Source organism: Meles meles, chromosome 5, assembly GCF_922984935.1.
Source record: "Meles meles chromosome 5, mMelMel3.1 paternal haplotype, whole genome shotgun sequence".
NCBI lineage: Eukaryota > Metazoa > Chordata > Mammalia > Carnivora > Mustelidae > Meles > Meles meles.
In genome coordinates this window covers 70,028,993-70,054,915 of record NC_060070.1, presented here as the reverse complement: position 1 = coordinate 70,054,915, position 25,923 = coordinate 70,028,993, and the positions used below count along the sequence as shown (strand labels likewise).

Here is a 25,923-nt window from a genome sequence, read left to right as displayed (position 1 = left end):
GGCCTGGTAGCCATTACCCAGAACTTCTGACTCCAGAATCTATGTTCTCACTCTGTTGTGTTGAGCCCCTGAACTTAATCTCTGGATTTTAGTAGAGTTGTTATTCCTAGTTTCTTACCCTGTTGGGAAATAGCTTTACATTCTAGAAGACTGATAGGCCAGTGATTTGGATGACTCTGACCTTGGTGGGAGGAAATGGAGAGGCAAAGGGTACAAAAAGCAATCTGAAGAGGGAAGTTTCCTAAGTATATTGGGTAAAGGGAATGAACTTCTTTCATTTAGTTTATTCCTGCTTTATTCATTGGTTACCCAATGATTCTTTAAAATATGTAGACTGCTCCTTCTCCCACTCTTCTATAGCAACTGCTATAAATATCTACCCGATCTTTTACCATCTTCTACTCTAGAAAATGCTACAAACACCTTCTTTCCCCATGTCCTTAAAATTTATTCTAGAACACTCAGATAATCTCTGTGGCAAGATGCAGAGTTGTTGTACCCTTATCTCCTTTCCTTTCTCTTCTCTCATTAGTTAAGAAATAGATTTTGGTGTTATAGAGATTTTTCTAGCATTAAATATCATCACTTTGGGAGATTAAGAATATAATACAACACCAAACTCCCTCATCCTCAATTCTAAGACCAAGCTTCTCTAAATTAAATAAAGGACTTGTAGCACATTTGACATTGAGACCTAACTTGAACCAACATAAAGCTATGTTTTTATTTAAGCTATTTAGGATGAATAGTCCCATGTTTTCCAGCAGACATTAACATGTTTGATTTGGGGTGCTGCCCCAGACTCTGCTGGTGATATCAAGTACTGTGGCTCCAACTGAATGTCCCATAAATACCTCAAAACCAGAACTTCCAAAGTGAACTGAGCATCTCCCCACTGCCACTCAGTCTCCTCCCCCTCTAGCATCCTGACCTGTCAGAGAATTACATTCACCCAGCTAGCTGCTTTTGCCAGAAACCTAGTCCCCTCATTCTGCTTTCCTGTTCTATTTTTTAATATTTATTTATTTGGGGGACAGAGGGAGTGAGAAAGAGCACAAAAAGGGTGAAGGGCAGAGGGAGAAACAGACTCCCCGCTGAGCACAAGCCTAACGTGGGACTCGACCCCGGGACTCCAGGATCATGACCTGAGCCAGAGGCCGACGCTTAAGTAAGCCATCCAGGTGCCCATGCTTTCCTGTTCTGTATCAAATTGGCTACAAATCAAGTTTTCTATTTCTTGCTTGACTCCATACACTGTTCTTCTATTAACATTACTCTTGGTAGAGATTATCTAGGACTATTTTAATAATCTAACTTGTCTTTTTGCCCTAGTTTCATCATCCACGGTGCTGCCATAGTGATCTACTCAATGACATATCTGATCACATCATGCCCTTGCTGAACACTTTCCAGTAGAAGACTATTACCCACAAAGTAAAGTCCAAACTTTAGGAATGACAGGTAAGAAGCTGCCAGATGTGAGCCTGCCTCTGGGCTCATCTTCCACCAATCCTTGCTTCTCACTATACACCTTAGTAACACTGACCTGCATACCCTACTTCTTGAGCATCCACACCCTTGCTCATACTCCACTCCACTTAGAATTTCCTCCTGCTCTTTTCTGGATAATAGCATAAGCTCATACATCATGTCTCCAGAAACTTCCCTGAATCCCCAAATTAGGATAGGTACAGCTTCTTAGTATTCCTACAACAAAATGTGCATTCTACGTTCTCTCCATGTCAACCTATACTGACATCATTTGTTCATTATGTCTTTCCCCGCTACTAAATGCTTCAAGAGGAGGACCTTTACTTATTCATCTTCATATCATTAGCACTGAATATGTATCTACTACGTAGTAGGCAGTCAATAAGTGCATTATTTACCAAATGAGCAAGCAGTGGTAAAGTCTCATCATGCAGCAACAAAGAGAATACTGCACAGTGGGTGCAGTTCTAGCACTCAAAGTTTCAGTCTCAGACAACATGTGCATAATTTCACATAATATGCCCTTGATAAAACTGAGCATATGATGTCTGAAGCACCTAGCCCCGGTGGGGAGGTGGGAGCCATGCTAAAGAAAGTGTTAGGCCAGCCTTCTTGGTGAAGACAACACCTGAAAAGCACTGTGAATGGTGAGTAGGTGGGGCCATCATAGATAAAGGAAACAACACATCCAGAGGGTCTGCAGTTTCCCACACCTGGGGATGAGGAAATGTCTCAATAAGAGAGAACCCCAGGGCACATGTGAGTAGAAATGACAGAAGAGAATAGAGATTAGGAAAAGGCACATTTCAAGAATTTGAGTATGTCTTGTTAAGGAATTTGAAACTAGAAACCAACTAGAAACCTGCGAGGAATTTTGAGCAAGAGAGTGAAATAATCAGAAATGGCTTTTAGTAATTTTTATAATTAGAGTGTAGGAAATAGATTGGATGGAGCTGAAATTGTCAACAGAAAGCCCTGAAATCAGTTGGGAGATAGATCAGGAAGAGGCAAGTAGAATGAGAGGAAGGTGGAAGTTGTTTGTTCTTAGGAGTGACACCCCACCAGGCTATAAATAGTTCCTCCTCTAGTGTTGGGGGCTGTGAGATACCCAAAGCGTTGCAGTAATAAACTATTCTAACATATATCCCAGAGGTCAACCCTATACGTTTCCAAGACATACTTAGTGTCAAGATTTTAATGAAATGAGCTAAGTTTTAGTGAACATATAAAGAAAATGGATAAATTTCTTCAGGCAGGAAATACCAGAGGCTAATCATCCACTAAAATCATCTGTAATTTGATTATCATTTTAAATACAGGTACTGTAAATAAATTTTCTGCCTTTTTCCCAGACAGTTTAAAATGGACTGACATCTAGGATTTCAAGTTTTAGCAAACAAAAATTCAGGATGCCCAACTACATTTGAATGTCAAACAAAACAAAATTTTTAGTGTATAGGTATTCTCAAAAATGAGACATACTTATAATAAAAATAATCCATGGTTTGTGTGAAATTAAAATTCAACTAGGTGTCCTGTATTTTACCTGGTTAACTCCCCTGCCACCAAAATGATCATTACCTGCAAATAATATGTCCCTTCAACAATATGTAGTCCATCAAATGCCCCTAGGGCATAAACTTCATCTGTTCTCTTCTCAGATATCTTGTAGCTTAGATGACAGCAGAGTTTTTTCTGACAAACTGTGTAATTTCCTGTGACTCTTGTGAGCTCCAAGAACGTGAATTCATCAAAAAAGGCAGTACCTTTAAATTCCTGATTTCCTGTTGAAAACCCTTTTATACTACTGGCATAAGAAGTCCAATTTACTACAGGGCGGTGTGTACAAGAATCCAGTTTTGAGAGGAGGAGTTGTCCCTTCTTTGTCTTCATATCATAATGAAATACTCTTGGAGAATCAGGTGCGTAGATGCCACTTCCTGAAAGTGATATTGGAAATGGCATTTGAAATAGAAGTGAAAAAAGTACTGCATAGTTGTTATTATTTGTTCCATTTTATTGTTACCATTTACTCTCTCTAAGCCATATATGTCATTAATTTCAGTAAAATATACTGAGAAGGACAATAAGTGAGAGGAAATCCAACAGAGTATGGTACCAAAAAGCCAATAAGAGAAACTTCCATGTAGGGAAGTGGTGAACTTTAGAGGGAAAAAGAAGAAATGTGCATATAAGTTGAATAAAACTAAATAAATCTACAAAACGATTTAGACAGATGGATTCTACAGTATGTCACCAGCTAGATATGCAAAAATTAAGAGTTGGAAAACATTAAATATTAAAGAGTACATGTTAGCTAGAAAAAAATTACTTTTTCTTTTACTTTTTTGATTACTTAAAGTCTGTAAATCTTAGAGTTTACACATTACCTGTCATTCTGTTTGAGGGCTGATGTATATTGGATGCAAGGAAGTTGACCCCCATGCCCATTGCCCAAGCTGAGTGGAACTGAACAGCTGACAAATGCGGCAAAACATTCATCCATGCTGTTGGGAAGACTATGGTATCCACATGGAAATCTTTCACCAGAGTAACAGCAGGATCATAGAAGAGTATATCAAAGCACGTGAAAATGCCAAATCTTCCAAAGAGAGTGTCAAAAGTCACAACCTCAGGCTTCTTGGGTACATTGAATTGATTTTCATTCATGAAAAGGTTGTGCTGTAATAAACAGAAGATGAAGGGAGTAAAAGTCTCCTTTCAGAAGCTAGCCTGGGTGTTACTGTGTCTGAGAAAGTGCAAGCCAACATCTCTTAGTGCCAATTTAATCCATGAGCACTATCTTCACAGAGAAAAAAGTGTAAGAGAATCAGAGATTACTATGGCCGATAAGAGCCTCGCGCTCAACCTCCACATTTTATAGATATGTAGATGGGAATCCCTATTTATTAAGACCCTCTTGATTAGCAGTAATCATGTCTTGAATAAACCTCACTGGCTATGATACTGCTGCTGCGCAAAGCTTTAAGACCCTCTTGAATATTATAAGACATAGAAGTGAAATAGATAACTTCTATTTGCCAAGAACACTTAACTGTTTTCTGTGGACAAACAACTTTCTTTGCTCCTTTCTCTTCAAAATCAAGTGTCTAGTAGGTAGTTTCTCCTTCTTGGCTTGACCCATTGCCAGGGCATGTCTTCAAAAGGACAAGGTCTAAAAGGCAACATTGTATTTCTATACAGGTACCTCCTGCTGATTCTCATACACTTCCACAGACACATTCCTATGTTTCTAAATGCACAGAAAACCCCTCGATCCTCTTTTAGGAGCTTACCATACCTAATCATTACTTTCTATGCATTGTCTCTATTCTGCTTCTAAAGTATGCTTATTATCAACACTAATGATTTTTCCTCCTTGTCCACTTTATTTTGTTAGATATTCAGTAACTGAACTGTTGGCAAAATAATTTTACCTTATGGTAGCGTGCCACCAGTTTTCCTTGGGAATCAAAGACCACATTAGTATTGTATTGGTAACGGCCATCGGGGGGACACTGAGAGTCACTGGCATTGCATGGCTTCTTGTCTCCAATATTTGCCACAAGGTAGATAGAGTTGTCCTTGGCCAGACAGCTGAGTCTTTCTTGCACTGGGGTATAGCCAAACCTGATATGTGTTCATTAGAAAAGGAAAACAAAAATGAAGCTTATCTTTTAATAAAATTCAGAATTATATTGCCTGAACCTATTATGTGATATACACAAAAATAAATTCTAAATAACATCACAGAAGGGAAGGATTAAAACAAGAATAGATTTCAGAGGAAGTACATGCTTGTGGGAATTCGGTTGTAGGAAAACTATTCTAGGATAAGATTCTAGACCAGGTATTTTTTTCATCATAGCATTTAACATCATTTATAATGATTTATAATTTATAATTAAATCATTTATAATAATGTATTCACTATGTGTTTATCTTATGATGTGTGCCACATTTCAGATATTTGGGGGCAATGATACACATCTTCTGTTCACTCACCCTGGCAAAAAAGAGGAATTAAAGAAAAAAATATTTCAAGTGAAAGAGTGACAGGTTGGAATTAGAATTCTGGGAAGATGGCAGAGTAGGAAGCACCAGAAATACATCCCTCCACCCAGACAGTATTTGTACTGGCAGAATCTGATGGATAACTATTTTGAAATCTGGGAGTCTATTTCAAGGCTTGTAAGTTCCAAGCAAAAGCTGGGAAGGCAAAATGCAATCAATTTCAGTCAATTTTAGCTCTTAGCTCAGCAGTGGCTACCCATGCTTTACCCCACATCCAGGCCCATGACAGACAGCCATGTTGGAGAACCAGGCCCAGGTTGGGCTCCAAATATCTGTTCTCCGAATATGAGGGATCTGTGTTCTGATCACTGATAACTGCTTCTGATCATGGAGGGGCAAACACGGGGGCAGGCAGCCATTGTTCCACTCTACCACCACCACCTTTATATTGTTGCAAGTCCTTCTCCTACTGGCTGAAGTAATTTCTAGAGGATTTAAAGAGCCAGAGGTGTTTCTCTCCCTCTTCCTTAATTTTTCCTTTTCTCTCTTTTTCTGAAGTCAGACATTTAAGGACTAGGACATACAAAAGCAATCGTATATATAGGAGAATTTAAAAGGTCATCACACATTCTCAGGGAGACACAGGCTAAGACAATTCCTCAAAAGATCTTAAGTTTACACATCAAGCTTATGCCTAGCACAGAAACAGTATACAGGAATCAAAACAAACAAGCAAGCAAAAGGCAGTAAACCCTGGGGGAACAATTTGATTTTCAGAGTGATCACATTTTCAGATTCAAATATGAACTTATCAACAAAAAAACATAAGATATACAAATAAACAGGAAAGGATAGCTCATTCTAAGGGGAGGCGGGGGGAGAAAAAAAAAAGAATAAACCTACAGAAACCATCCTAGAGAAAGACCAGATGACAAACCTGGACTAAAGACTAGACTAAAGACTAGAACAACTATCCTAAAGATGCTCAAAGAACTAAAGGCAAATGTGGAAAAAGTCAAGAAGATAATATATGAACAAAATGGAAATAATCAATAAGGAGGTGGAAAAACCTAAGAGAAACCAAAAAGAAATTCTGGAGCTGAAAATTAAAAATGATTAAAATGAAAAATTTACTAGTGGGATTCAAAGATGGATTTGAGCTGAAAGAATCAATAAATTTAAAGTTAAGTCATTTGAAGTGATCAAGTCAAAAGAATGGAACAAGGAAAAGATTGAAGTGAACAAGGCCTAAGGGGCCTGTGAGATATCAAGTGGACTAATATACAGATTAGAGGAGTCCAAAAAGAGTGAGATAAAGGGTCAGAGAGATTATATGAAAAAATCGTGTCCAAAAATTTTCCAAATTTGAAGACATGAATATATAAAGATTCAAGAAGTTCAATGTTCTCCAAGATGAACTCAAAGACACCCATACAAAGACACATTGCTATCAAACTGTCAAAAGCCAAAGACAAAATAAAAATGTTGAAAGCCACAAGAGGTAAGTGATTCCCCAATAAGATTATCAGCAGTTTTTAATCAGACCAGAAAGCAGGGGGCAATATATTTGAAGCACTGAAAGAAAAAAGACTGTCAACTAAGAATATGGTATCCAGCAATACTGTTCAAATATGAGGGAGAAATTAAGACACTCTATGCTAATATCTGACAAAACAGACTTTAAATTAAGAAAAAAGATTACAAGATTCAGGGAAAGACATTATATATTAACAATTCAAAATACAAGAGAACTCTTAAAATTCAACAATAAAAACAACCTGATTTAAAAATGGGCAAAAGACTTGAATAGACTTTTCTCCAAAAAGATAGCCATACAAAAGGCCGATAAGCATATGAAAAGATGCTCAACCTCACTAATCACTAGGGAAATGTAAATCAAAACCACAATGAAATATCACCTCCTACCTATTAGAATGTCTATTAAAAAAAAACAAGAAAATAGAGAACAGCAAGTGTTGAGGATGTAGAGAAACTGGAACACAAAGGCATGGTGTTGGGAATATAAAAATGATGTGGTCAGGAAAAGAACTGCCAGGAAACCAGATTGGTAATTCCTCAAAAAATTAAAAATAGAACCATTACATAATTCAGCAGTTACACTTCTGGGTAGATTTAAAAAAAAAAAACCTGAAAGCAGTGTCTTGAAGATATGTTTGTACACTCATGTTCACAGCAGCTTTATTCACAATAGCTAAAAGGAGGAAGCAACTCAAGTTTCCATCAGTGGATGAAAGATAGCAAAATGTGGCATATATACACAGTAGAATATTATTCAACTTAAAAAGGAAGGAAATTCTGACCCATGCCACAACATGAATGAGCTTTGAAGATATTATGCTAAGTGAAATAAATCAATTACAAAAAGGTTAAAAAAAAACATACAATTCCACTTATAAGGTAACTAGAGTAGTTAGAGTAGTCAAATTCATAGATATACAAGGTAATATGATGGCTGCCTGGGGCTGCAGAGATGTGGAAATTGGAAGTTATTGTGTTCTTTCCCCAGCTTTACTGAAATATACCACTATAACACTGTGTGAGTTCAAAATGTAAAATGTGATGATTTGATACATGTATTTTTAATAAATGTTTACCACAATTAGGTTAGCACATTTTTAATTAGTATAATTACCATCTTATTGTTCTTATCGTGAGAACATTTAAAATGTACTCCATTGCAACTTTCAAGTAAAAAATACAGTACTGTTAAGTCATCATGCTATACATTAGATCTCTAAAATTTATTCCCCTTATAACTAGAAGTTTATACCCTTTGCCCAACTTTGCCTCATTTCCCCCACTACCAGCCCCTGGGAACTACTATTCTCTCTGCTTCTGCAAGTTCAGCATTTTTAGATTCTACATATAAGTGAGATCATACAGTTTTTGTCTTTCTCTGCCTGGCTTATTTCACTTAGTTTAATGTTCTCAATGTTCATCTATGTTGTTGCAAATGTCACTATTTCTTTCTTTCTCATGGCTGAATAATCTTCCATTGAATATATGTATATATCACTTTTTTTAAATCCATTCATCTGTTGATGGTCATGCAGGTTATTTCCATGTCTTGGCTATTTTAAGTAATGCTGCAATAAACATAGGGGTGCAGATATCTTTTTTCCCCCTTTTTAAAAAGATTTTAATTATTTCTTTTTCTTCTTTTTTCCATTTTATTTTATTTCTTTTAGTGCTCCAAAATTCATTGTTTATGCACCACACTCAGTGCTACATGCAATATGTGCCCTCCATAATAGCCACCACCAGGCTCACCTATTCCCCCCACCCCCCCCAAACCCTCAGTTTGTTTCTCAGAGTCCACAGTCTCTCATGGTTTGTCTCCCCCTCTGATTTCCCCCAACTCACTTCTCCTCTCCACCTTCCAATGTCCTCTGTGTTATTCCTTATGCTCCACAAGTAAGTGAAACCATATGATACTTGACTCTCTCTGCTTGATTTATTTGACTCAGGATAATCTCTTCCAGTCCCGTCCATGTCGATATAAAAGTTGGGTATTCGTCCTTTCTGATGGAGACATAATACTCCATTGGGGTGCAGATATCTTTTTGAGATAGTATGGTTATGTTCAGATTTTCTATTTCTTCATGATTTGGTCTTGGTAGGTTGCCTATATCTAGAAATCCATGGATTTATTTTAAATTGTCCGATTTGTTGTCATATAATTATCAAAAGTAGTCCCTTATGATTTTTTGTATTTCTGTGGTATCACTTGTAATGCCTCCTGTTTTCATTTCTAGAAATATGGAATGCTTCAGGAATTTGCATGTCATCATTGTGCAAGAGACATGCTAATCATCTGTATTGCTCCAATTTTAGTATATGTGCTGCCAAAATTAGCACAGGTAGAGTTATTGCTTAATAGGCAAAGAGTTTGAGTTTTGCCAGATAGACAGTGTTCTGGAAGTGAGTGATGGAGATGGCTGAATTAGCAATACAAATATACTTAATACCACTGACTATACATTTAAAAATGGTTAAGATGGTAAACTTTATATTATGTATATTTCACCACAATAAAAAAAAATTATAAAAAAATACCCTTGGATGTTAAGAAAAGGGAAATCTTGTTCAGGGAACTAGTCAATCTGGTTGGAGCAGAGGCATTGGCAGGTAAGAAAAGTGAAAAGGGAATTTTAAAAGATGCATCTGGGGTCATAAACGGTAGAGCTCAGCACAAGAAGTTTAAAAAACTTCTTTCAAATTTAAGAGACAAAAAGATTTTGAGGGCAGAAGTAACATGATCTGAATTTCTTTAATAAGATAATAGGCCATTAGGACTAAATGAGAAGAACATGCAGCCAAGAATACTTTACCCAGCAAGACTGACATTCACAATGGATGGAGAGATAAAGAGTTTCCAAGACTGGTAAGGCTTAAAAGAGTATGCGACTATCAAGCCGACACTGCAGGAAATATTAAGGGGGGTTCTATAAAAGAGGAAAAATCCTAAGAATATCATTGAACAGAAATATAGAGAAAATCTACAGGCAGAAAGACTTCAAAGGTATCATGATGTCAATAAAAACATATCTATCAATAATCACTCTCATTGTGATTATGAGATCACATAATCTCATAATCACATAATCACATAATGAGATATGCCATTAATGGCCTAAATGGCACCCATAAAAGACACAGGGTTGCAGATTGGATAAAATGACAGGACCCATCCATATGTTGTCTTCAAGAGACCCATTTCGAATCTAAGGATACACCCAGACTGAAAGTGAAGGGATGGAGAAACATCTTTCAAGCCAATGGGCCTCAAAAGGAGGCCAGGGTAGCGATTCTCATATCAGATAAATTAGATTTTAAACTAAAAACTGTAGTCAGAGATACAGAAGGACACTACATAATTCTTAAAGGGACTATCCACTAAGATGATCTAACAACTGTAAATATCTATGCCCCCAATAAGGGAGCAGCCAATTACATAAGAAAACTATTAATCAAGATAGAGTCAAATTGATATGAATACATTAATAGTAGGAGATCTCAACACACCTCTCTCAGTAATAGACAGATCATCGAAGCAGAAAATCAATAAAGAAACAAGAGCATTGAATGACACATTGGACCAGATAGACCTCATAGATATACACAGATCATTCCACCCTAAAACAACAGAATACTCATTCTTCTCAAGTGCACATGGAACCTTTTCCAGAACAGACCACATACTGGGTCACAAATCAGGACTCACCCAAAACCAAAAGACTGAGATTATTCCCTGCATATTCTCAGATCACAATGCTTTGAAACTGGAGCTCAATCACAAGGAAAAGTTTGGAAGGAACTCAAACACCTGGAAGCTAAAGACCACCTTGATTAAGAATGCTTGGATCAACCAGGAGATCAAAGAAGAACTTAAAAAATTCATGGAAATCAATGAGAATGAAGACACTTCAGTCCAAAACCTATGGGATACAGCAAAGGCAGTCCTAAGGGGGAAATACATAGCCATCCAAGCCTCCATCAAAAAAAAAAAAAAAAAAAAAAAAAGAAAAATCCAGAATACACTAGCTGTCTCTACACCTTAAAGAACTGGAGAATCAACAACAAATTAAACCAACTCCACACATAAGAAGGGAAATAATCAAGATTAGAGCAGAGATCAATGAGGTAGAAACTAGAGATACAGTAGAACATATCAATGAAACTAGAAGCTGGTTTTTTGAAAGAATCAGTAAGATCGATAAACCATTGGCCACACTAATCCAAACGAAAAGAGAGAAAGCTCAAATTAATAAAATTATGAATGAAAAAGAGAGATCACAATTAACACCAAGGAAGTAGAAACAATCATCAAAAGTTTTTATCAACAGTTATATGCCAATAAGTTAAGCAAACTAGATGAAATGGATGCATTCCTGGAAAACTATAAACTCCCAAAATTGAACCAGGAAGAAATTGACAACCTGAATAGACCGATATCTAGTAACGAGATTGAAGCAGTGATCAAAAACCTCCCAAAAAACAAGAGCCCAGGACCTGACGGATTCCCTGGGGAATTCTACCAAACTTTCAAAGAAGAAATAACACCTATTCTCTTGAAGCTGTTTCAAAAAATTGAAGCAGAAGGAAAACTTCCAGACTCTTTTTATGAAGCCAGCATTACCCTGATCCCCAAACCAGGCAAAGACCCTACCAAAAAGGAGAATTTCAGACCAATATAATTGATGAATATGGATGCTGAGATTCTCAACAAGATCCTACCAAACAGGATCCAACAGCACATTAAAGATTATCCACCATGACCACGTTGGATTCATCCCTGGGTTACAAGGATGGTTAAACATTCGCAAATCAATCAATGTAATAGAACAAATCAATAAGAGAAGAGAGAAGAACCACATGGTCATCTCAATTGATGCAGAAAAAGCATTTGACAAAATCCAGCATCTGTTCCTGATTAAAACGCTTCAAAGTATAGGGATAGAGGGAACATTCCTAAACTTCATAAAATCTATCTATGAAAGACCCACAGCAAATATCATCCTCAATGGGAAAAAGCTCGCAGCCTTCCCATTGACATCAGGAACATGACAAGGATGCCCACTCTCACCACTCTTGTTTAACATAGTAGTAGACGTCCTAGTAAGAGCAATCAGACAAGAAAGAGAAATAAAAGGTATCCAAATTGGCAATGAAGAAGTCAAACTCTCTCTCTTCGCAAATGGCATGATACTTTATATGGAAAACCCAAAAGACTCCACCCTCAAACTACTAAAACTCATACAGCAATTCAGTAACGTGACAGGATACAAAGTCAATGTACAGAAATCAGTGGCTTTCTTATACACTAACAATGAAAATACAGAAAGGGAAATTAGAGAATCGATTCCATTTACTATAGCACCAAGAACCATAAGATACCTGGGAATAAACCTAACCAAAGAGATAAAGGATCTGTACTCGAGGAACTACAGAATGCTCATGAAAGAAATTGAAGAAGACACAAAAAGATGGAAGACTGTTCCATGTTCTTGGATTGGAAGAATAAACATTGTTAAAATGTCTACACTGCCTAGAGCAATCTATACTTTTAATGCCATTCTGATCAAAATTCCACCAGTATTTTTCAAAGAGCTGGACCAAATAATCCTAAAATTTGTATGGAATCAGAAGACCCTGAATTGCTAAGGGAATGTTGAAAAACAAAAATATAACTGGCGGCATCACGTTACCTGATTTCAAGCTTTAGTACAAAGCTGTGATCATCAAGACAGCATGGTACTGGCATAAAAAGAGACACATAGACCAGTGGAACAGAGTAGAGAGCCCAGATATGGACTCTCAACTCTATGATCAAATAATCTTTGACAAAGCAGGAAAAAATACACAATGGAAAAAAGTCTCTTCAATAAATGGTGCTGGGGAAATTGGACAGCTATATGTAGAAGAATGAAACTCGACCATTCTCTTACACCATACACAAAGACAAACTCGAAATGGATAAAAGACCTCAACATGAGACAGAAATCCATCAGAATCCTAGAGGAGAACATACAGTAACCTCTTCGATATCAGCCACAGCAACTTCTTTCAAGATATGTCTCCAAAGGCAAAGGAAACAAAAGCCAAAATGAACTTTTGGGACTTCATCAAGATCAAATACTTCTGCACAGAAAAGGAAACAGTCAACAAAACAAAGAGGCAACCCACGGAATGGGAGAAGATATTTGCAAATAACAGTACAGACAAAAGGTTGATATCCAGGATCTATAACGAACTTCTCAAACTCAACACACACAAAACAGATAATCATATCCAAAGATGGGCAGAAGATATGAACAGACACTTCTCCAATGCAGACATACAAATGGCTATCAGACACATGAAAAAATGTTCATCATCACTAGCCATCATGGAGATTCAAATTAAAACCACATTGAGATACCACCTTACTTACACCAGTTAGAATGGCCAAAATTAGCAAGTGTTGGAGAGGATGTGTGTTGGAGAGGATGTGGAGAATGGGGAACCCTCTTACACTGTTGGTGGGAATGCAAGTTGGTGCAGCCACTTTGGAGAACAGTATGGAGATTCCTCAAGAAATTAAAAATAGAGCTTCCCTATGACTCTGCAATTGCACTGTTGGGTATTTACCCCAAAGATACAGATGTAGTGAAAAGAAGGGCCATCTGTACCCCAATGTTTATAGCAGTAATGGCCACGGTCGCCAAACTGTGGAAAGAACCAAGATGCCCTTCAACAGACGAATGGATAAGGAAGATGTGGTCCATACACACGATGGAGTATTGTGCCTCCATCAGAAAGGATGAATACCCAACTTTTGTATCAGCATGGACGGGACTGGAAGAGATTATGCTGAGTGAAATAAGTCAAGCAGAGAGAGTCAAGTATCATATGCTTTCACTTATTTGTGGAGCATAACAAAGAACACAGAGGACATGGGGAGATGGAGAGGAGAAGGGAGTTGAGGGAAATTGGAGGGGGAGATGAACCATGAGAGACTATGGACTCTGAAAAACCACCTGAGGGTTTTGAAGGGGCGGGGTTGGGAGATTGGGAGAGCCAGGTGGTGGGTATTATGGAGGGCATGCATTGCATGGAGCACTGGGTGTTGTGCAAAAACAATGAATTCTGTTACGCTGAAAAGAAATTTAAAAAAAAAGATAATAGGCCATTAGGGTATAGAATGTACTAGAATGATTAAGAGACTAAATGTAGGAAATCATTAGGAAGTTGTTGCATTAGTTCAGATAAAAGGCAATAAGAATTGGGCTAGGGCAGTGCCAGACAGTATGGGAAAATGGAAATACTGGAACACTTGTTAATTGATTTCTTAAATTCTTTTTTAAAGACTTTATTTATTCATTTGAGAGACAGAGAAAGATGGAGAGAGAGAACACACATGAGCTGGGGGAATAGGCTGAGAGAGGGAGCAGCAGACTCCCTGCTGGGCAAGGAGACCAATCTGAGGCTCAACCACAGGACCTGACCCCAAGATCATGACTAGTGCCAAAGTCAGATGCTTAAGAAATCTGAGCCATCCAGGTGCCCCTAATTTCTTTATTCTTTATTGTGTTGACTGTAGTTGTCCCAATAAAGCAATTGAAATGCAATCCTCAAAACCCACTACATGTAACATTATTTATCCTCTATTGGAACAACCTTTAAGTAATAAATGGTTAATAGCAGATAGGTTATTGAAGAATAGCTGAGAAGGGGAAAGTAACTGTTGAAAGTATGGAAATTTAGTGCCATCTGCTGGCAATAGTAGTAAAAGCTTTGAATATCAAATCTACAAATTGGTACATTTAATATAAGCAAAACCATAGCAATTATCTACAAAAACATATCCTTGAAAAAGACCAAGAAGGATGAGAAACTACATCTAAAAGAATTATTCTAATGCATTACATATAAATAATTACTATGATAGTTCTTCTCTCTCATTTGCTTCAGTTAATGTCTGAAAGACAGATGTAAACACAGCACATCAAACCTTGAAACATATTTAGCCCAAGTCTTTTCAGATCACCACAACTGGCAGAATATATTGGTACATGAAGTATATATTGGGTATTGGTATTTCTTAAACAATCTGATTACACACTTCCCTCCTGTCTCTATTAATCTTGAAAGTACATCATATATTCAAATATATATACATCTAAACTACATTTTTAAGACTGTTTGTTATATCCAGGAAAGATTACAAAAACCTTTTTAAGAACCTATATAACCTGCTCCCTCATTTCTTCCAAGTCTTTGCTTAGATGTCACCATGAAGACAACTGATGACCAAAAATTAAGGCTCCACGCTGGCTGCCATATTTACCTATCCTGCTTGGTTTTCTCCATAGCATTTACCTTTACTACATATCGTAGATAAGTAGATAGATTAATAGATAACTAAACAGATATTATCTTTTTTCTTCATTGATTATCTCCCCACACTAAAATATAAGCTCCAAGAAGATAGATTTTTAATCTATTTTGTCCACCCTACCATCCAGAATAGTACCTGTACATAATATGTACACACACACACACAAAACGTTAAATAAATGAATGAAAGCAAGGAATGGAGAGGCAGTTAGCTGATAGAAAATAGGCAGGGCAATCAGACTCCTTGAAATGGATTGCATGGAACAGCCTGGTGGAGATTTTCAGGACGTCCTTGGAAATTTGGTTCTAAGAAAAGGTCTTTCAGATACATGTGAAGTTAACACGTGATGGAAGAGCACAAAGAGTGCTTGCCCTTCAGAAACTGAAAATCCGGCATGAGAGCTGGTCAAATAAAAAACAATTATGATATGGGGCGCCTGGGTGGCTCAGTGGGTTAAAGCCTCTGCCTTCGGCTCAGGTCATGATCCCGGGGTCCTGGAACCGAGCCCCGCATCGGGCTCTCTGTTCTGCAGGGAGCCTGCTTCCTCCTCTCTCTCTGCCTGCCTCTCTGCCTAGTTGTGATTTCTCTCTGTCAAATAAATAAAATATTTTAAAAAACCAATTATGATACAATGAAATATGAAGAAAGTAGATGATTAAGATAAATAATACTGAACTCGTCAAAATCAAGGTGTCTCTATAAGCAGTTATAGTAGTTAATTTGTGTGGTTTGGGGAGCAGTTCCAAAAAAGGAGTTCCTATGATGTTAGCAATACTGGCTTTAGAAAGAAGTGAGATAGCTGAGATGATTCTCTCAGATATATAAGGTATTGCTTTGTCTACATTAAAAATAATAGTGCTACTTTCATCGCAGATCATATTTCTTTACTCTGGACCTGACTTAAACCACTTACCCATTACTGCTACATCGACAACCACCGTAAGCTCTTGGAATTTCATAAACATTAAACTCATTTAGCCATTTTATTAATGTTAAAGGAAAAGTCTTAATTCTAAAAATGACTATTTTGCCATTTTTCTCACTCAGTTTTCTCACTCAGTTTCTCACTCACTCATTCAAATTACAGGCCGATGTGGGGCAACAATTTTCTCTTCACTGGTAAGAAGTCAGAAGACTAGAGTCTGATTCTGGTTCTCCCGCTAACCAACTACCACTGTAACCCTAAGCAAGTTATGCTATTGTCTCTCCAGACTCCTTCCCTCAATGGAAATATATTCACATTGAATTTGATGATTTCTATGTTACCTTCCAGCACTGATTTCTGTGATTTCACAATTCCTATCACTTTCCTAATAAATGTATCACAGAAGAGGAAAAATAAAACTATCTTAAACTTAGAGTTGATAGTGGATCTTATGCGGTGATCTACTAAAAAGTCCTCCCAGGTAAAGTAAGTGCATGTTCATAATTGGATTGTCCATTATCTATTTGGGATTAATACCTTCTGGGATTGATACAGGGGATCCAGTTGACTTTGGGGTCTGGGATATCCTCCAGATATGGGTAGATAGTTTCCCTGTTAAAGTTCCAGCCATATATACCATCTTCTGGAGTCACAATAATACTCGCACCCTGTTAAAAATGTAGCTTAATTAAAATATTTCTCAGAGAAGCAAACAATCCAAGACGGGGTCTGTAAGGGGACCTGAGGAACTGAGTGGATGAGCAACTGCCACCCAAGCCTTTTTTTTTTCTTTCAAATCCTTTTTCTTTCTTAATCCTTTGTTTTCTATATTTTTACAATTTATTTTCTTTGCGCAATTGCATTGTCTAATCCCACCATCACCATTTCTATATAATGTTTCCACTCTTTCATAAACATCAAGAGTTTTCAGGTTATTTACAGGGTTCTATCCACTGCCGTTGTTAAGCATAAACCCAACTCTTCTTAAAATTGGCCCCCTCCCTGGACGTTGGGTAGATTTTGTGCCCGGGTGTCATGGGATTGATTTATACTCAAAGTCTCTGTTCTACTTCCTGCTCCACCCAGCCTTCCCTGTTCTGTATCCTGTAAAAGTGACTCTGGCTTCTCAGAAGGAGGGCACTCAGACACTGATTCCCCTTAAAGGTGCCAAGCCCAGAGGTACACCCCAGATGCACCTGGGCACCTTCAGTTGGGAGAGTCACCCTGAAAGCTGCAGCCTTTAAGAAAATAGCCCTACTAAGGATAAAAAAGAACCTCAGAATTCTTATTAATCTTTAAAATGTTTGTATTGTCTAAGAATATGTATTGGTAGATATCAGTGATATGTATGTATTCATGACTCATCCCACTTCACAAAGTCCTCCTCTATACCTGATCTACAAATACCTTGTTTCAATCATATCCATTCAAACCATACACTTATACTTAACCCTTCATTCAACTCAGGACTTATATGCATTAATATAAAGTATGAAGTACATAATACATCTTGTTAAATAATTTGCAACTTAACTTTATTTTGATGTTATGAATTAATCCAAAAACCTGCACAAGCTTAGGAGCACAAAAGTATATCAAAGCTACTGATACTCTGAGCACAGCATCTGGTCTTGACTCATTTGTCCTCCACTCTCCATACGTAGCAAAATAGAGCAGCAAAGTCATTGCATGTACAGCAAGTTCCTCAACGGTCTGCTGCCTCCTTCATGGTGATGAGGCCATTCTTTTCTTAACTTGGTCTCACTATTAGGGAGCCCCAGCTATAATAATTTTGAGAAGGAGATAGGAGTCTGATTGTACAACAAAGTTGTTGGCTACCCTGACACATATGTCTTCCAAAAGTATAACCAAACCTGAGAGGGATCCTGCCTCCTAAGACCCTACCCCTTCTCCTGGTGGAATCCAGCACGCCTGAGAGATGGTACCTGGTTTGCTGCTGAAGTGACCGCTGCCTCCAAAAGATCCAGATTTTGGTTCATTAATGCTAATGCCGCTTCATGGGACACTGGTATCAGGGTGGCATTAGGTAATATCACTGCGTGTTCATAAACAGCTGCAATAAATGTATCCTGGGAGCTGACTCTGAAGACACAGAGAACTGAAACTGCCACATAAGCCAGCAACTGAGAGGTGATCATGCTGAAGTCTGATGACTGCTGATAAGCAAAGCAAGTCCTGACATGTATAGAGAGAAAACACAATTAATCATGTGATTTCCTGGTCTAGTACTTTATAAATACATTACAAAATCTATTCTGAGCAAGCCTTATGGTATTGCAATGTAGACACAGATGTAAACAAATCTTATATAACAAAGGACTCTTACTGCAAGGATCTGTGAGGATCTAATAAGGATAGGTATATTTTAGTTTTCTAGGGTTTTAATCACAAAGTGCCCAAAACTGGGCAGTTTGAACAATAAAAATTTATTATCTCATGGTTCTAGAGGCAAGAAGTTTCAGATCAAAGTGTCTATGGAGGTGGCTCTCCAAGAGGACAGCGAGGGGAGGATCTGTTCAAGCTCGCTCTCGCTCTCTCTCTGTATAAATGGCTGTCTTTTCCCTGTGTCTGCACATGGAACTCTCATTGTCTGAATCCCAATTTCCCCTTCTTACAAGGACGAATCATATGGTTTAGTGCCCACCTTATTCCAGAACGACCTCATCTTAACTTCTATCTGAAACAATATTATCTCCAAATGAGGTCACATTCTAAGATATAGTTGGTTGGAGCCAGAACTGGTATGATCAATTAACTGCCATTGACCAATTGCCAGACACTCTGTGTGGACAAGCTTAAGAGTAAAAAACTTAGGGAGGTCCCAGTATCAGAGAGGCCATCACACTTTTGTGAGCTTTACCTCTAAGAATGCTGCAGATTCCCTGGGAGAACAGTGGAGACAAATCCTCTGCCTCCTGCTTCCTAGAGGGGGAGGGGGAAATATGCCCAACGGAGCATTTTGTCTCCTTAACAAAAGGCTGCCCTCAAGGGAGACTATTTACCAGAGCCTAATTAACCTGGGGAAAGAGAAGTTTCAAACTGAAACAGTAGCCCTCCTAGCCTTCCAGTCTCAAGTGAGGGAAAACTTGAGAGAAGTGCTAGTGGAGATCACAGCCCAGAGGCTCAGGCTCAAGACATGACAGAAACTTAATCACTGGACTAAATAACCCTTCCCCATCCTCATGTGTTACCACCTCATCAATCTATCATTTGTGGCCCATGGAGCATATATTACATCAGATGAATAACTGCAGTTCTTGGAGTAGAACACTATTGGCTGAAACAGTAACAGGTTGGGAACCAACAGCCTCTACTGTGGTACCTGAGCTGTGTCCCCTGATCAGTACTGTCACTGCATCAGCTTTGCTAAGCCACCTACCAAGTGCCAAGTTCCTGTAGCCTTTCTGCTCTTACAGAGGAGAGAGCTTGGGGAAATTGTCTCTGTGGGGAAGAAACAATTTCCTTCTACCCTTCAGGATCTTCCAGCTGGTCTAGGGATTAAAAGGACATAAGATATTAACAGGAGAAAAAAATAATATTTTATTGAGTGTGCATGGAGGCTCCCAAATGAAATTGAGACCTAAAGAAATAACCAAAGCAGGCAGTTTTCATACTTTATAGACAAGGAGACAATAGATCTGTGAGGAATTGACAAGTCAAAGAAAACTTAACTTGAGGAGCTTCATTTAGTAAGAAATCCTAAACAGAGTTTGGGCTGGGGTAGTAAATTAGTAAAAGTAACAGGGGTTGTTTATATGGCCTTTTTGGCTCTAAATTTTCTGTCTCTGGGGATAAGGATCTCTTTACCTCTCAGTATGGACAGGCTATCTTGCACAGGGAGATTTATTTCATGTTTTCTGGAGACAAAGTTGGGGGATGGGGTGTCAGAATATTCTTTTTGCATAGGTTGTTTCTTATGTAACTTTCATTTAAAATAATCAATATGCTAAAGTGTCACATTTTGGGGTGGCCTGCTCTTGGTCCCTTTGATTCCCTCCTCTGAAACTTCTAAAGGAAGTTGAGCTGGCAGACTGTTTTATCTCACTGAATAGTCTTTTAGTTCTCACAGTAGGTTAGTTTAATAAAACTCAAGTCAGAAGGCTGTGATGCTTATGTATTTCCAAAGTTAAACCTATGATTTCATTAATCATGTAATAAATAAGAGGCATTTTTATGAAAGCAGAAGAAAAGCAATGGTTAAGATTAGATAAATTATAAAACTGGTTTCTCAGATGGGTTTTGTTTTTTTATCCTTTCTGATACCCTGTGTCTTTTGATTGGGGCATTTAGCCCATTAACATTCAGGGTAACTATTGAGAGATATGAATTTAGTGCCATGATTAGCCTGTAAGATGACTGTTACTGTATACTGTCTCTGTACCTTTCTGATCTACTACTTTTAGGCTCTCTCTTTGCTTAGAGAACCCCTTTCAATATTTTCTATAGAGCTGGTTTGATGTTTGCAAATTCTTTCAGTTTTTGTTTGTCCTGGAAGCTTTTTATCTCTCCTTCTATTTTCAATGATAGCCTAGCTGGATAGAGTATTCTTGGCTGCATGTTTTTCTCGTTTAGTGCTCTGAATATATCATGCCAGCTCTTTCTGGCCTGCCAGGTCTCTGTGGATAAGTCTGCTGCCAATCTAATATTTTTACCGTTGTATGTTACAGACTTCTTTTCTCAGGCTGCTTTCAGGATTTTCTCTTTGTCGCTAAGACTTGTAAATTTTACTGTTAGGTGATGGGGTGTGGACCTATTCTTGTTGATTTTGAGGGGGTTCTCTGCACCTCCTGGATTTTGATGCTTGTTCCCTTTGCCATATTAGGGAAATTCTCTCCAATAATTCTCTCCAATATACCTTCTGCGGCCCTCTCTCTTTCTTCTTCTTCTGGAACCCCAATTATTCTAATGTTGTTTTTCTTTTTTTTTTTTTTTCCATTTTATTTATTTTTTCAGCGTAACAGTATTCATTCTTTTTGCACAACACCCAGTGCTCCATGCAAAACGTGCCCTCCCCATTACCCACCACCTGTTCCCCCAACCTCCCACCCCTGACCCTTCAAAACCCTCAGGTTGTTTTTCAGAGTCCATAGTCTCTTATGGTTCGCCTCCCCTTCCAAATTTTTTTTTTTTAATAAACATATAATGTATTTTTATCCCCAGGGGTACAGGTCTGTGAATCGCCAGGTTTACACACTTCACAGCACTCACGATAGTACTTACCCTCCCCAATGTCCATAGCCCCCTCCCCCTCTCCCAATCCCACCTCCCCTCAGCAACCCCCAGTTTGTTTTGTGAAATTAAGAGTCATTTATGGTTTGTCTCCCTCCCAATCCCATCTTGTTTCATTTATTCTTCTCCTATCCCCCTAACCCCCCATGTTGCTTCTCCATGTCCTCATATCAGGGAGATCATATGATAGTTGTCTTTCTCCGATTGACTTATTTCACTAAGCATGATACGCTCTAGTTCCATCCACGTCGTCGCAAATGGCAAGATTTCATTTCTTTTGATGGCTGCATAGTATTCCATTGTGTATATATACCACATCTTCTTTATCCATTCATCTGTTGATGGACATCTAGGTTCTTTCCATAGTTTGGCTATTGTAGACATTGCTGCTATAAACATTCGGGTACACGTGCCCCTTCGGATCACTATGTTTGTATCTTTAGGGTAAATACCCAGTAGTGCAATTGCTGGGTCATAGGGTAGTTCTATTTTCAACATTTTGAGGAACCTCCATGCTGTTTTCCAGAGTGGTTGCACCAGCTTGCATTCCAACCAACAGTGGAGGAGGGTTCCCCTTTCTCCACATCCTCTTAATGTTGTTTTTCTTATGGTGTCACTTATCTCTCGAATTCTCCCCTCGTGGTCCAGAAGCTGTTTTCCCTCTTTTGCTCAGCTTCTTTATTCTCTGTCATTTGGTCTTCTATATCACTAATTCTTTCTTCTGCCTCATTTATCCTAGCAATGAGAGCCTCCATTTTTTATTGTACCTCATTAATAGCTTTTTTGATTTCAACTTGGTTAGATTTTAGTTCTTTAATTTCTCCAGAAAGGGTTTTTTATCTCCAGATTGGGTTTCTCTAATATCTTCCATGCCTTTTTCGGCCCGGCTAGAACCTTGAGAATTGTCATTCTGAACTCTAGATCTGACATATTACCAATGTCTGTATTGATTAGGTCCCTAGCCTTCGGTACTGCATCTTGTTCTTTTTTATTGTGGTGAATTTTTCTTCCTTGTCATTTTGTCCAGATAAGAGTATATGAAGGAGCAAGTAAAATACTAAAAGGGTGGCAAAGACCCCAGAAAAATGCACTTTAACCAAATCAGAAGAGACCCCAAATCGTGAGGGGGAGAAAGGGGATAAAAAGAGGTTCAGAAAAAAAAAAGAAAAAATTTAAAAAAGAAAACAAATAAAGAAAAAATATAAAAAAGAAAAAAATATATATAATATATTTATATATATATAATATATATATATTTATATTAGATAAACTAGTTAAAAAGCGTTAAAAAAAGAAAAGGGCAAAAGTTAAAAAAATTAGCAGAAGAAGAAAAAAAATTGAAAAAAAAAATTAAATTAACCGCAAGACTAAAGAATCATGGGGAGAAAGCCATGAGTTCTGTGCTTTGCTTTCTCTTCCTCTGGAATTCCGCTGCTGTCCTTGGTATTGAACCTGCTGTCCTTGGTAGGTGAACTTGGTCCTGGCTGGATTTCTTGTTGATCTTCTGGGGGAGGGGCCTGTTGTAGTGATTCTCAAGTGTCTTTGTCTGAGGCAAACCCTTTTACACTGTTGGTGGGAATGCAAGCTGGTGCAACCACTCTGGAACACAGCATGGAGGTTCCTCAAAATATTGAAAATAGAACTACCCTATGACCCAGCAATTGCACTACTGGGTATTTACCCTAAAGATACAAATGTAGTGATCCGAAGGGGCACGTGTACCCGAATGTTTATAGCAGCAATGTCTACAATAGCCAAACTATGGAAAGAACCTAGATGTCCATCAACAGATGAATGGATAAAGAAGATGTGGTATATATACACAATGGAATACTATGCAGCCATCAAAAGAAATGAAATCTTGCCATTTGCGACGACGTGGATGGAACTAGAGCGTATCATGCTTAGTGAAATAAGTCAATCGGAGAAAGACAACTATCATATGATCTCCCTGATATGAGGACATGGAGAAGCAACATGGGGGGTTAGGGGGATAGGAGAAGAATAAATGAAATGAGATGGGATTGGGAGGGAGACAAACCAAAAGTGACTCTTAATCTAACAAAACAAACTGAGGGTTGCTGGGGGGAAGGGGTGTTGGGAGAGGGGGAGTGGGGTTATGGACATTGGGGAGGGTATGTGCTATGGTGAGTGCTGTGAAGTGTGTAAACCTGGTGATTCACAGACCTGTACCCCTGGGGATCAAAATACATTATATGTTTATAAAAAAATAAAAAAGAAATAAATAATTAAAAAAAGAAATAAACTGGAAAGAAGAGCTTAAGGGGACACCTGGGTGGCTTACTTGAGGCTGCCTTTGGCTCAGGTCATGATCCCAGGATCATAGGCTCAAGGCCAGTATCAGGTTCCCTGCTAGGCAGGAGATTTCTAGATGTCAGGCTAAATGCATCTTCAAACAGGGTGAGGGAAGGCATTGGTAATCTGGAGTACTTTCAGTTTGTACATCAAGTGTATCTGGTGAACTTTCTGCTCTCACAGAACAACAGGCATGAAGATGGTCTATAATGAACTGTTATGATTTCACTCAAGTTTACATAAAGTTGTTTATATTGGTTTGCAGGGCTTCAAGAAAAGGGGAAGTTTTATTTATTAAATGATTCCAGTCAAAATTATGGGAAAAAATTGGAGATGTTAACTAGAAGTTGTGGTCAGACACTGAAGATGCTAATGGGCATCAGAAGAAGCTGGGGTGGCAATCCTTATATCCAGTTTATTTCTTAATGCAGGTAAATAGAAACCAAAACCACCCTTCCGGCAATGATGACTGCCCTGACAAGACTTCCAGCCAACCCAGACAAACAAGACCAGTTTGACCTTAACTCCTGATTCACAGCTGCAGACAGACCAAGAACTTACTACCTTCACTTCATTCTATTACTAAAATCTCTGCCGAAGGAGGAGCTCTCAGGCCTCATCTACATACATGTAATGTATGTACAGGTATGCTTCCTTAAGGTCCACGTGTGACCTTATGCCCACCTTTACACAAGATGATGAGGCCTCCTAATATAAGTATTCATCTTAACCCTAAATAAAGAGAATCCATTCACCTTTGCTCAGAGTCATGGCTTTGGAAGCCATCCCCCACCCCCCCATCCCAATGATCCCCTCATTTGCTGCAAATAAACCTTTCTCTTTTTTTTAAAGATTTATTTATTTGACAGTGAGAGAGACAGCTAGAGATGGAACACAAGCAGGAGAGTGGAAGAGGGAGAAGCAGGCTTCCCGATACGGGGCCCGATCCCAGAACCCTGGGACCATGACCTGAGCCAAAGGCACACACTTAACCAACTGAGCCACCCAGGTGCCCCCAAATAAACCTTTCTTTGTGTGATGGCTTAACCTTGTGTAGTTTCTGACTCACCCAGGAGCAAACTCATATTGGTTCAGTTACAAAATTTGTCTCTTGTTCAGCTCAGGGAAACTCCCCCTATTTGCTGCCCGAGTCACGAGTCATTTAATAAAGCCAACCAAATCTTCAGATTTACTTGGTTGCCTTATTTTTTTTAACAGATTTGGTGGCAGCATCAGGATCTGAAGCAAAATTCTAACGGGTTTGAGAACAACAGGAAACACAGGGGTGGTGGTCTGTGAACACTTTTGAGTTCCTGGTCTTTCTCGCTGTTTCTGAGAGCCACCAGCAAATCCCACTCAGTTGAGCTCCACTCTTTTTGCATTCCAGCTCCTGACCTAATTGGCTTTCTTGTCCAGGGTTAACAGGTCAGTCTAGACAGAATAGTCTAATGGAGTACCAGTCCTTAGCCCTTGGCTCAGTCCACAATTCCACGCTGGAATTCACTCTTGATTTCCCACCTGCAGTCCCCATTGACTGTAGTTTGCTGGTTTAGTCCTTTCCCCAGTTCCAGTCTGCAGTCTCTATAATCGATGTCACTGGTTGAGTCCATGCTGGGAATTGCAGGTGATGGACACAGTCTTTTCCTGGCCAGTCCACAATGACAATTTTTGGTTATTGCTGTTGCATTCAGGAACCCATGTTTGCCTTGTTTAGTGTAAACAAAAGCTTAGCTAATGGGATCCTTAAAATCAGAAGAGTCAAGCATGCTATCTTCTGGCACACTTGCTTATTTTATGTCTAAAAACAAAACTATGGTACCAGGAGCTGTGATTATCTACAGAAATGGTAAAATTTTACTAAAAACAGCACAGAATTATCAGGGTCCTGATAGAACATCAGTTAAATACAGTCATCTAAGGAATGCACTTGAAAGCAAGGGCTCCCAAGGTAAACAGAATGGGATACTTGTTTTAACTGGCAAGAAGAAGCCCCCAAAAAATTTCAAAATTCCAACAGTTTCATTGA

At 38.5% G+C, this 25,923-nt stretch overlaps 1 protein-coding gene and 1 non-coding gene across 8 annotated transcripts in view; both read right to left on the bottom strand.

The window, feature by feature from the left end:
* LOC123942577 (pantetheinase) overlaps positions 1 to 25,923 on the bottom strand; it is a 43,416-nt gene that overhangs the window by 4,373 nt on the left and 13,120 nt on the right. For 2 of the 7 annotated variants that reach the window (XM_046006589.1, XM_046006593.1), the window contains 6 exons: positions 19,732 to 19,843; positions 18,278 to 18,527; positions 16,869 to 16,999; positions 4,929 to 5,121; positions 3,882 to 4,173; positions 3,073 to 3,431 (listed from right to left, as the gene is read on the bottom strand). In XM_046006589.1, the coding sequence (XP_045862545.1) occupies positions 3,073 to 3,431; positions 3,882 to 4,173; positions 4,929 to 5,121; positions 16,869 to 16,999; positions 18,278 to 18,490 (1,188 nt within the window). In that variant the 5' untranslated portion in view covers positions 18,491 to 18,527; positions 19,732 to 19,843. Of the gene's footprint in view, positions 1 to 3,072; positions 3,432 to 3,881; positions 4,174 to 4,928; positions 5,122 to 16,868; positions 17,000 to 18,277; positions 18,528 to 19,731; positions 19,844 to 22,941; positions 22,988 to 23,033; positions 23,079 to 23,146; positions 23,181 to 25,923 lie in introns of those variants that run through there. The other 5 variants (XM_046006587.1, XM_046006594.1, XM_046006590.1 and 2 more) reach the window with 4 other exon arrangements.
* Positions 9,280 to 9,384, bottom strand: LOC123942873. The gene has a single exon (XR_006818506.1). It is a non-coding gene; the product is annotated as a U6 spliceosomal RNA (small nuclear RNA).